The sequence below is a fragment of the Vanessa cardui genome, chromosome 28, assembly GCF_905220365.1.
Source record: "Vanessa cardui chromosome 28, ilVanCard2.1, whole genome shotgun sequence".
Lineage (NCBI taxonomy): Eukaryota > Metazoa > Arthropoda > Insecta > Lepidoptera > Nymphalidae > Vanessa > Vanessa cardui.
Genome location: NC_061150.1, coordinates 5,208,051 through 5,220,477, shown reverse-complemented (window position 1 = coordinate 5,220,477; position 12,427 = coordinate 5,208,051). Strand labels below are relative to the sequence as shown.

Below are 12,427 nucleotides of genomic sequence, written 5' to 3'. Positions count from 1 at the left end.
TTGGATCCAAACCCAAAAATTATAATAGAATTGCTTACAATAGTAATGAAAAGTGATTTCTGAAAAAAATAGTAGCATTAACGTTTTAATATATATTTAAAATATCACTATTGTGAGATTCTATTGAATATAAGTTATAACTTTATAACGAAAACACTAAAAAATATCACTGATTATAAAATAAATCGTAAAAATATATTAGTGTCTTCAAAATGCATATTTTTATAAGTCGAGTAGAATAATTGTTGAACATCTTATTTTATATTTAAATGAATGTAATAGTGTAATAAATAAAATAAACGTATTATGTACGCTCTTAAAACACTTATGAAGATACTGGGTAATAATAGGCTGTTTGACTAGTGTTAAAATCCATTTTATAAGAACCCAATAAAAGTTTGTTTTTTAATTCTAGTAGTAGTAGTAATATTTGCTGAAAAATAACAAATCAAAAATTCAATATTTAAATAGCACCTGAAAACGGTGCTATGACAATATGGCGCTGCAATGGGGTTGGTGACGTCGCTTGCTTGTATTCTGTGGTCTATGGCACACATAATCCACACACAGTAGGAAAAAAGAGGTTAACGAGTGACGTCATCATTAACCCGACCAATCAAGAGCGTTTTGTGTCACGTGACACGTTTAATGTTTTTGAATTTTTGAATAAATGATCTACATAGTACATGGTTTATTAACATAAGAATAAATGAAAATCTTGACCGCGAGGAATGGTGGCAAGAATGCTAGCAGCGTTACCCCGTTGAATCGCAATTCCGATCCTCTGGGTAAACGAACCAGCCCTCCTGTCACCAGTGGAGGCAATGAGGCGAGGTGTTATACTTTTGATGAAGCTTTTTGCACCACTACTCCAAGGGCCAAGCGTTTAATTTATAAAAGCGTTTAATAAATTAATTATTATTTACAACTTTCGTTAGTAAATATCCATTTATAAACTCATTTACTGATTATAATAATTGATACTATTTTTAGCATTGTCAAATAGCCTATCTTCATACCTTGTGTACCAAATAAATTATAACTGCAATAAATAAATATAAATTATAAAAATTAAAATAATTTTTTACAATCATTCAGATTTAGCTAGCCCTAGCACTTTCAGTAATGATAATGCAAAAGTTTTGACACCTTTTTTATTTTAAAATAACAAAATGTAATTCACATTAGTTACAAATGTAATCATGACCTTTCAGCACCAGACTAGTTAATAATATTATTGACGTAGCACGACATTTCCAAAAACGTTCGGATGTGTCTTCGTCATCTTGAATTTCATCTTTTTAGACGTAACATCGTGTCCGGGGTTGTACCCGGAGACTTTGGTCGTAACGGACAATTTGCTCAGTTTCTCGTCCAAATCTTTTCTAGGTAAGCTACGTTCGCACGTCGGCGAACACGATATAGACGATAAGGACAATGGCGAACTGTAGTCCGCGCGCTTTTTCCCGCCAATATCGATGTGCTGTATTGTATTCAATAGCTTGCATCGTTTGTACCGAGCGTCGACGTCGATTTTATCAGTGATCGTACCGACGTCTAATCTTTCTTTTGTCATTATTTTAATTCCAAAATGTATTTATTTAGATTTATATTAATGTAATTCGAACACGAAAATTTATCCCATTTAACAACTGACAGTTAATATTTATTTTTTATTTGACAGTTGACATTTACTTTTTTTTTAATACAAAACTTTTTAATTTAATTTTTAACCTAATATTATAAATGAGAAAATGTGTTTGTTTGTCTGTTACACTTTCGCGACTTTACTCACGTTAACTTGACAATTAAATTTTGCGAATACTTTGTCAAAATACAGAAAAGGGCACAGGATACCACGTGGAAACTACACACAAAATAAAAGCAAAAAGTTATATTTTCAAATTTTTTTATTCAATTAAATTATCCTAGTTCGACATAACTAGCTTATTATAAAAACTCCATTCTCCATTTACTTGAAGAAAGACACGAACACATCTGGTTTAAATTAAGTTATCCAATGTACACTCATAATCGGCTTTTATACAAAAAATCAACGCGAGCTAAATATTTCATTCATTTTCAAATCACGAAGACAGTTATGAAAATTCAGCTAAAAAATAACAAAGATAGCCTTCGCATTTATTTACAAAATCATAATATATAAATACGGGGTAAAAAAATAGAAAGACATTCTTTATTTTTTCTTTTAATAAAAGAGACAATTTCGTCCAGATGTGGACATGCCCTTAAATTTTTATATATAATACTGCACGAAATACACTATTGTCCTTGATTACACTGCACCCGAGGTGTTCTCCTCGCATACTATCTGATAAGTTATCAGATACTCTGGATAGGCCTGAGAAAATAAAATATTTTTAAAAGATTTCAAAAGTAGGATCTTTGCCTAAAACGAAAAAACTAATAATTTGACATTAGATTTTAGCGGCAAATTTAAATAAAATTTAAGGTTATAATTATCATTAATACTATAAATTGTAATTTTAAACAGCAAATATTTCTTTGAAATAATATCTAAAAAGGCCATTAAAATATTTAGTACTATTTAACTTAAAGACAAAAAATGACCAACAAAATGCCAGTTTCTTTGAGGTTATCCAATGTACACAGGTTATCCAGTGTAACAGTCTTGTTTTAAGGGTACGCACCTGCTCCCCGCGGTACACGACGTACTCGGGGTAGCAGAGGCCGCCGTTGCTGGGCGCGCCCGCCACGCTGTGGTGTCCTGGCGGCGCGTGTGCCATCTTCATCGCGCTGAGCAGCTGGAAGGCGCGCCCGAGCGTCACGCGGCACAGCAGCATTTGCCTGAAGACACGTCACGACACTTGGCTCGATTACTGTTTAGTGATTGCATCTTGTACGAGGGTAATTTGCTTCGTTACGTAACGCGTTACGGCGCAAGTCTATCTGGCTTCTCTTTCACTCACGCATACAGCGGTAGGCAGTCTCTCACTCTAGCCCTAACAGCGCTATGATGGTTCTTTTTATGTTATCACCAGTACACGTAGTTATATAACTACAAAATATGGCAATTTCCTTCCATTTTACTTGGTGGTAACTGGTAGGGCTTTGTGCAAGCCCGTCTCGGTACGTACCACCCACTCATCAGTTATTCTACCGCCAAACAACAGTAGGTTTGAAGTGTGAGTGAACCAGTGTAACTACAGGCACAAGGACATAACATCTTAGTTCCCAAGGTTGGTCGCACATTGACGATGTAAGGAATAGTTAACATTTCTAACAGCATCATTGTCTATGGGTGATGGTGACCACTTACCACCGGGTGGCCCATATGCTCGTCCGCCAACCTATTCCATAAAAAAAACCTTGAAGAGCGTGTGGACACAATAATCCTAGAAGAAGAAGATCCGAATTTTCTCTACTATATCATACATGTATTATACGGATAAATCTTCTTCAAGAGGGAAACCGGAAAAAACCAGTTCTGAAAACCACATTAAAATGCGTTGTATAGTTTAAAAGATCCAAGCGTACAGGTGGGAAACCACTGCACGATCCTCTAAATCCAGCACAGAGCCATTACTGCTTGCTGCGCTAGAGAAATACTGTGTGAAATGTGTGTGCAGACCTGTGGCACAGATAGCAGCTGCGGTCCTTGTGCGCGGGGCAGCCGGAGCCGCCACCGAAACCATACACGTACTGGTTGCTCTTCGACGAGTGTTCCGCGAAGTAGATCCCCGCGCCGAACATGCCACCTCGGGTCAAACGTCAACATTTAAAAGCTGCTGAGTCATCGGGGTATTTGTTAAAGAGTCGAGATGGCCCAGTGGTTAGAACGCGTGCATCTTAACCGACGATTGCGTGTTCAAACCCAGGCAAGCACCGCTGTTTCATGTGCTTAATTTGTCTTTATAATTCATCTCGTGCTCGGCGGTGAAGGAAAACATCGTGAGGAAACCTGCATGTGACAAATTTCATAGAAATTCTGCCACAAGTGTGCCACCAACCCGCATTGGAACAGCGTGGTGGAATATGTTCCAAACTTTCTCCTCAAAGGGAGAGGCCTTTAGCCCAGCAGTTGGAATTTACAGGCTGCTGTTGTTGTGTTGTTGTTGTTAAAGATACTTTCACGGTCGTGATACAAATAATTACTGGGTTTTCTGACGAGGAATTAGTACCAGCCTTACTGTTACATTGGATTATGTCAGTGATATGAATATGTAGAACGCCTCTGTTTGCGTACACATACTTGCGTACAGTACGACACAACTTAGATGTAGCGTCGGCAAAATTCGTAAAACCGATCACATCCGAATTGAGCACGCCATCCCAAATTATCAATATTTATTTCTCATGCGAATATGGTCTTTACACAAACGTAATAACTTGTAATATCGTATGACCTAATATATTCGTCAGTCTGACACGTCGTTTTACACGCACTCGCTGTCTCGGGTCGAACTGACGCGAGAATCTATATGAATGAATAATGAATATGAGACAACATCACATACATTACTCTGATCCCATTGTAAGTAGCTGAAGCACTTGTGTTATGGAAATCAGAAGTAACGACGGTACCACAAACACCCAGACCCAAGACAACATAGAAAACTAATGGTAATCTACATCGACTCGGCCGGGAATCGAACCCGGGACCTCAGAGCGGCGTACCCATGAAAACCGGTGTACACACCACTCGACCATGGAGGTCGTCAAAATCTATAGCGACGAATAGCTTCGAATGGCTCGATAGGGAGCTGTTTCTATTGGTTGTGTGAATCGGATGCCGATGCTACATCTAAGTTGTGTCGTACTACACTGGAATATGTCATGTGTGCATAAAAGTAGATCTTATCAGCTTGGTACATTACTATATACCTACAGGGCAGCTAGTTTTTAGCTGCCCTGTAGGTAGGTTGGTCCTATAGGTTGGTTGGTTTGGTAGGTTGATCCTGTACATCAGGTCACTGGGCCCTCAACTCACCGATGTAGGCGTGGCGCTCGTCGAAGCCCTTCTGCACGATGGCGTTGATGAAGGGCGATCCGTGGAAAAGCATTCGCTCGTTGTGCGCGCCCGCCTCCTCGCTCACCTCGCGCCGCCGGTGCTGGTAGCGCTCCCACAGGCGCCCGTTGACGATCTTCTGGATCTGAAGAGGAGAGGGCGGGTTAGGCCGTGGGCGTGGGGCGTGGGCGTGGGAGTGGGCGTGACGTCACGCACCCGCACGACGCGGTAGCGCGTGAAGTGTCCGCCGGCGTGGTCGCGGTGCGCGCGCACGGAGGCCTGCATCTCGCGCTCCAGCACGGCGTACTCGCCCTCCGCGGCGGCGCCTTCGCCCTCCCCCGGCGTCACGTCCACCAGAGTCGTGCCGCCGTACCACTCTGTGCAAATTATTAAATGCTTTATTATTGCACCCATAGTTTCATTTACGACCTTTGGAAATGGACCGTTGTCTTCTGACAACAGTCGGTTAGGCTTGCATTCATCGTTCATGATTTAAAAAAAATATTTGAAATCTATAAAAAGAAGGATCTAAAAGAGTAGAAAATTCCTTCACTAAAATCAACACTCAGAACTCAAGGAAGAATATTTACAATTTTAATTTTACTAGAGAGATTATTAGCTTTGTTAACAATATGTATAATTACTAGTAAATTTAATGTACACGTATGAGGTGTGTTCAAAGAGGATCGCGAACTTTGTGTTATTTTTTTTTCAAACATTATTTATTTATTCATGAATACCTACATTGTCCCCTTCAAAGTAATCCCCATGAGATACTATACACTTGTGCCAACGGGAACAAGAAAAAGTCAAAGGGGGGCAGATCTGACGAATACTAGGAAGAGTGTTGTTTTGGCGCGCACAAGCAACGCAAAACGAGCAGGGGCGTTATCGTGGAGAAAAAGCCAATTTTTGCTCTTCCACAAATCTACTACTACTCATATGTATATCAGTCTAGACAGTTCCATTACTAAATTAAATCTCATTAAATGTTTAATGCAAAGACAACACAGGGTCGCTATCGTTGTGTGTGTGTGTGTGTGTGTGTGGGGGGGGGGGGGGGGGGCCTCACCCGAGTGCGCCTGCAGGCTGTGTCGCGCCGCCTTGATGAGACGGTGGCGGTGACCGTAGGCCGCCACGCCCACGGCGCGCAAGTCCTCGTGCGACATCTCCGACAGGATGTCGACTGTGATCTGCTCGCGCTCCAGCACCGGCGCCAGCGCCTCCAGACCGATGCTGGGGACAGGCGCTACGTCACCACTACCACCTCTACACCGACAGACGAAAGGACAGCCCTGAGGGTGTCCTCCGCTGCGGAACTCAGATTTAGAGTTTTTTTTTTTATTCTCCTTTTAAGAGCTGAGTCACTTAGGTGACTATGTTGCTCTGGTAGATTTCACAAAACATTTATATCCTTACAGTAATTATAGTAAGACACAAATTAGATGTAGCATCGGAAAATGCGATGGAATGAAAATAAAAATGATTACTGCCGATTTACACAACCAATAGAAATAGCTCCCTATCGCGCCATTCGACGCTATTCGTCGCTATAGATTCACGCGTCACAGAAAGCAAGTGCATGTAAATCGACGCGTCAAATTGACAAATATATTCGGTTATATGATATTACAAGTTATTACGTTTGTGCAAAGATCATATTCGCGTGAGAAATAAATATTGATAATTTGGTATAGCGTACTTAATTCGGATGTGATCGGTTTTACGAATTTTGCCGATGCGACATCTAAGTTGTGTCGTACTATACACGTATCATGTTATCTAGTAACGCTTATTTAGTTCAGAAGTAGGATTAGCAAGATAAATGTTACATATTCCCATCGATCTATCTGTTAGTTGTGCTAGGAGGGGTTCGCTACGAACACACTCCATTAAAATGTGGTATACAAGATTTAGAGTTACAGATTAAAAAAAGTTCAACTAAAACCTCCTTCGATTTGCCTTCTTTACCAGACCTTAGAAGGTATATCGTCTCACCTGGTCAGGAAGGTGTGTAGAGATTCGGAAGTGGAGAGGGCAGATTAAAAAAAAATTCAACTAAAACCTCCTTCGATTTGCCTTCTTTACCAGACCTCAGAGGTAGGTTACATCGTCTCACCTGGTCAGGAAGGTGCGTAGAGATTCGGAAGTGGAGAGGGCAGATTAAAAAAAAATTCAACTAAAACCTCCTTCGATTTGCCTTCTTTACCAGACCTCAGAGGTAGGTTACATCGTCTCACCTGGTCAGGAAGGTGCGTAGAGATTCGGAAGTGGAGAGGGCAGATTAAAAAAAAATTCAACTAAAACCTCCTTCGATTTGCCTTCTTTACCAGACCTCAGAGGTAGGTTACATCGTCTCACCTGGTCAGGAAGGTGCGTAGAGATTCGGAAGTGGAGAGGGCAGATTAAAAAAAAATTCAACTAAAACCTCCTTCGATTTGCCTTCTTTACCAGACCTCAGAGGTAGGTTACATCGTCTCACCTGGTCAGGAAGGTGCGTAGAGATTCGGAAGTGGAGAGGGCAGATTAAAAAAAAATTCAACTAAAACCTCCTTCGATTTGCCTTCTTTACCAGACCTCAGAGGTAGGTTACATCGTCTCACCTGGTCAGGAAGGTGCGTAGAGATTCGGAAGTGGAGAGGGCAGATTAAAAAAAAATTCAACTAAAACCTCCTTCGATTTGCCTTCTTTACCAGACCTCAGAGGTAGGTTACATCGTCTCACCTGGTCAGGAAGGTGCGTAGAGATTCGGAAGTGGAGAGGGCAGATTAAAAAAAAAATTCAACTAAAACCTCCTTCGATTTGCCTTCTTTACTAGACTTCAGGGATTGGTATATCGTCTCACCTGGTCAGGAAGGTGTGTAGAGATTCGGAAGTGGAGAGGGCGGAGGCCGGCCGGCCCGCCGCGTCCTCCAGGCTGCCCCGAGAGCCCTCCGACCAGTAATTGCTCGGCATCACCTGCATAATTAGCGAATCCATGACTGTATTTTTTTTTAAATGTTGAAAAAGAGTAACTACTGAGTTTCTTGCCGGTTCTTCTCGGTAGAATCTACTTTCCGAACCGCTGGTAGCTTCACTTAATTGTTAAATGACGATTCAAAAGTGCTTGTAAAAGCCCACTTGAATAAAGTATACTTTGAAAATCGTTTACAAATATCTATACATATAATAAAATTGTAGTGTCTGTATGTAATATTAAAATAGCCCCTTTTTACTTTATACATATGTATGTATACACGGTACGTATACCAAAATAACTCTAATATCTCTGTAACGGCTGGACCGATTTTGACGGGACTTTCACTGGCAGATAACTGATATAATAAAGAGTAACTTAGGCTATAATAATATATCTATATTTTTTTTATTACATTCAAACGAGTACCAAATCGCGAGCACAATTAGTTATAAATGTATCTCTCTTATAAATATGTCTTTATAATTCATCTCGTGCTCGACGGTGAATTAAAACATCTTGAGGAATACTGCTTGCGTCTAATTTCATAGACATTCTTCTACCACATGTATAGTACACCAACCCATATTGGAAGATCGTGATGAACTATGCTCCAAACCTTCGCCTCAAATTAGCCCAGCAGTGGGAAATTTACAGGATGTTATTGTTGTTGTTATAAATATTTCAGCTATGACGTTTCCAAATATTCTAGGGACGAGAAGTTGGACATTCGAGGATATGTAAAGTAAAGTAAAGTAACAGCCTGTAAATTTCCCACTGCTGAGATAAGGCCTCCTCTTCCATTAAGGAGAGGGTTTGTAACGCATTCCACCACGCTGTTCCAATGCGGGTTGGTGGAATGCACATGTGGCAGAATTTCGATGAAATTAGACACATGCAGGTTTCCTCACGATGTTTTCCTTCACCGCCGAGCACGAGATGAATTATAAACACAATTAAGCACATATTTATAGTGGTGCTTGCCTGGGTTTGAACCCGCAATCATCGGTTAAGATGCACGCGTTCTAACCACTGGGCCATCTCTGGGCCGATGATATGTGAGTAGTGTACTCACGGGCAGCGGCAGAGGCGCGGTGTCGCCGCTGGGCAGGAGCACGGGCGCGGGGGGCGCGGGGGGCGCGGGCGGCGCGGGCGGCGGCGCGGGCTCGCTTGGAGCCGTGCCCGTCATGGCGTCCTGCAGCAGCGAGCGCACGTCGTCCGCGCCCGCCAGCTCCAGCGCCGTCTGCCCCTCCTGGTTCTTGAGGAACGGGTCCGCGCCGTGCGCCAGCTGCGACACAGCGCGTATCATTTTAGTGGCCAAATTTCAAGGACATTCGTCCGTGAAATTTACAATCAATAGGCTATTTGACTGGTTTTTTAAATCAATTTTATATTATTTAGTAGAGGTTGAGGAACCCAGTAAAAGTAGATTTTTTTATTTCTAGTACATATTTGCCGAAACATATTACATTAAAAATTCCCCAGTAAAAGTTGATGTTTTTATTTCTAGTACATATTCGCCGAAAACTATCTTATTAAAAATTCTATATTTAAACAGCGCGCGAAAACGCTACTTGCACAATATGGCGCTGCGATGGGTTCGGTGACGTCACTTGCCTGTATTTTAATTAGTGGTACATATGGTAGGTTAACAAGAAAGTGAGTTCATTATAAGCTCGGCCAATCGTTTTGTGTCACGTGACAAACGTTAAATAAAAATGCATTTTTATTTAACGTTTTTTTTAATAAATTAAGTATTATTTTAAACTTTCGTCAGTAAATAACCATTTTTAAACACATAATATGTACTGATTACAATAATTGACACTTTATTTTTCGCATTATCAAACAGCCTATTATTTAGCTGAGACCGCTCGCTCCTTTGTATGTGATGACGTAGAATGACGTCACGCGAGCATTAATAACGAATATCCAATAAACGTACGTTGTGTGTGTGCGTTAATAGAAAATGCATTTACGTCACGTAGACTATTTACAATTAATTTATTGTTAAATTTCCTATATATAAACATTGACTATTTAGTGTGACAATTAAAATATTTAAATCATATCGATTATTGAGCATAAATTAATTGATAGACGATTGAAATAGACAAGTGACGTCACGAAACGAATTAGTATACGATGATTTGCATGACGATGAGATGATACGATGTTAATATTTAATTGTTTTCGTCTATTCCTATCGAAGTAGGAATACAGATAAACAAACATAATTTCAAACAGACATCACGCGAGAAATTTGTGTATTAACCGCTGCTTCACAATATATTTATGATAATATAATGTTTATACAAAAGAATAGAAAAAAAATATTCCATCAGTGCTGATATACATACTATTAATACAAGAAATAAGAATAAACCCCGGTTTCCGTTTGCATACGGTAAATAGAACGTTTTTGGGTAACGGTATACGCATATATAATAAGATACCGGAAAATACAATAAATTTACCATTCTCAAAATTTAAAAAGATTATTAAGACTAAATTAATAAATAAATCATATAATTCAAGAGTACTTTTTAGAAAGAAACGCCTGGAGTTAGGCTCGGGTTCCATCATAGGACACTAATTACTGTAAATCATTGTAAATGTGTTTATTTGAAAAGAGTTTCTTTCCGTTTCTTCTCGCTAGAAGCTGCTTTCCGAAACGGTGGTAGTATTTAATTTATTTACCGGTTATTGTAGTGGAGTATCCATAAAAACCCTATTATATTTCTTACTTAAAATAAAGATTTTTTTTATTATTTCTGATGAAACTATATCGGCCATATTACTCACCAGTAAAGCGCACAGTTGCGTCCTCGCTTTGTGAGCGGCTTCGTGGAGGGGAGTGAAACCCCACCGGTCGGCTGCGTTGGGGGGCGTCCCGGCCCTCAGCAGCAACGCCGCCAGTTCCACGTGACCGTACGAAGCGGCGTTGTGGAGCGGCACCAGGCCCCCCTTGTCCCTGGCGGAGACCGCCGCCCCCGCTTCGAGCAGAGCCTCGGCGACCTCCAGGTTGTTGTAGCCGGCTGATGGAAAGCATTGGTCAAACTCAAACTCAAACTCAACTATTCAATATAGTAGCATTACACTTTCTTATTGATGGTCAATTGAAACACTACCACCGGTTCGGAAAAGAAAATACCCTGACCTGAGAAGAACCGGCGAAAGAAACTCAGCGGGTTTTCTTTTTTTTTTTTTGTTTGTCTCATATATTATATCAATAAACAATTTAATATGAGATGAAATAGCCAAAAGTAGTAGTAGTAGTAGTAGAATAGTCAAAAGTTTATGTTCAGTTAACTTAAGTAAGCTTGCCTCACTGGGAGCTTTCATTGAGAAATGTAAGGTTAAAATAGGATACCATTTGATAACTTGATATCGTTGTTACCATACCTACCACCAGTAGGTGAGTAACTGGTAAACATACCACCAAATGAGTCTCTGTATCAACACGCACTGACCTGCCAGGTGAAGAGGCGTAGAGTTCCTTCCGTGAGCGTCCCTGCAGTTGACATTCTGAGGAGTTATTAGTTTCCTGAAAAATGAAACAATCGACCTTATATATTGACCCTTTTGACTTTGATTCAGTCTGTGGAGATATCATAAATATATCACAGATAGAAGCAGGCAGCCTAAACGAATTAACTAACCAAAGCAAATTTGTTTGGGTATTTATTAAAAATTCGGGAGAAATTCAAAGACCGAATTTAAATTTTGTTGGAATACGAATTTCCACTGGCTTCCTTTCTGGACATTTTGATTTGGTTGCTTTGAAAGGAGTTCCTAGTAGTTTTGCTAGGAAATATTTGGACAGCTTTTTTTACAAATAATCTGCAGGACAAGTTTCATGATTTTTTTTGAGGTAGCGAATAGGACCAGAGCCCGTTCGTGCAATAAAGCATGTCAGGGAAGTAGTGCCCTTTTAGAGCGGGTTGGATATGCCAGGACGACATATCCAAACCCGCTTTAAAAGGAATGTAGGTCAACTCTATTCCTTTTATTTACACCCAATAGGGCATTGAATTACGAGGGAATAGAACCAGAGCCCGTGTCTGCAATAAAGCATGTCCGGGTTCCGGAAATATGCCGACCCATTGGATTACAAGGGAATAGGACCAGAGAATGGGAGGGGGGACAATAAAGCATGTCGGAGAAGTAGTGTCCTTTTAGAGCGGGTTTGAATATGCCAGGGCGACATATCCAAACACGCTCTAAAAGGACATTTCTTCTACTCTACCCTTATTCCCTCGTAATCCAATAGGGCATTGGATTAAGAGGGAATAGAACCAGAGCGTTTGGATACAATAAAGCATGATCGAGAAGTAGTGTCCTTTTAGACCGGGTTTGAATATGCCAGGGCGACATATCCAAACGCGCTTTAAAAGGACACTACGTCAACTCTATTCCTTTTATTTACATCCAATAGGGCATTGGATTACGAGGGAATAGGACCAGAGCCCGTGTCTGCA

General features: G+C 40.5%; 1 protein-coding gene across 1 annotated transcript in view; it reads right to left on the bottom strand.

Annotated features, from left to right (window-relative positions):
- Window positions 1-1,892: 1,892 nt before the first annotated feature.
- LOC124541437 (poly [ADP-ribose] polymerase tankyrase) overlaps window positions 1,893-12,427 on the bottom strand; it is a 54,540-nt gene continuing 44,005 nt past the window's right edge. The window contains exons 15-24 of the mRNA XM_047119307.1: window positions 11,420-11,493; window positions 10,752-10,984; window positions 9,022-9,234; window positions 7,836-7,948; window positions 6,063-6,226; window positions 5,207-5,367; window positions 4,973-5,135; window positions 3,614-3,740; window positions 2,673-2,829; window positions 1,893-2,362 (exon numbers count right to left, since the gene is read on the bottom strand). Coding sequence (XP_046975263.1) covers window positions 2,297-2,362; window positions 2,673-2,829; window positions 3,614-3,740; window positions 4,973-5,135; window positions 5,207-5,367; window positions 6,063-6,226; window positions 7,836-7,948; window positions 9,022-9,234; window positions 10,752-10,984; window positions 11,420-11,493 — 1,471 coding nt within the window. The 3' untranslated portion in view covers window positions 1,893-2,296. The remainder of the gene's footprint in view (window positions 2,363-2,672; window positions 2,830-3,613; window positions 3,741-4,972; window positions 5,136-5,206; window positions 5,368-6,062; window positions 6,227-7,835; window positions 7,949-9,021; window positions 9,235-10,751; window positions 10,985-11,419; window positions 11,494-12,427) is intronic.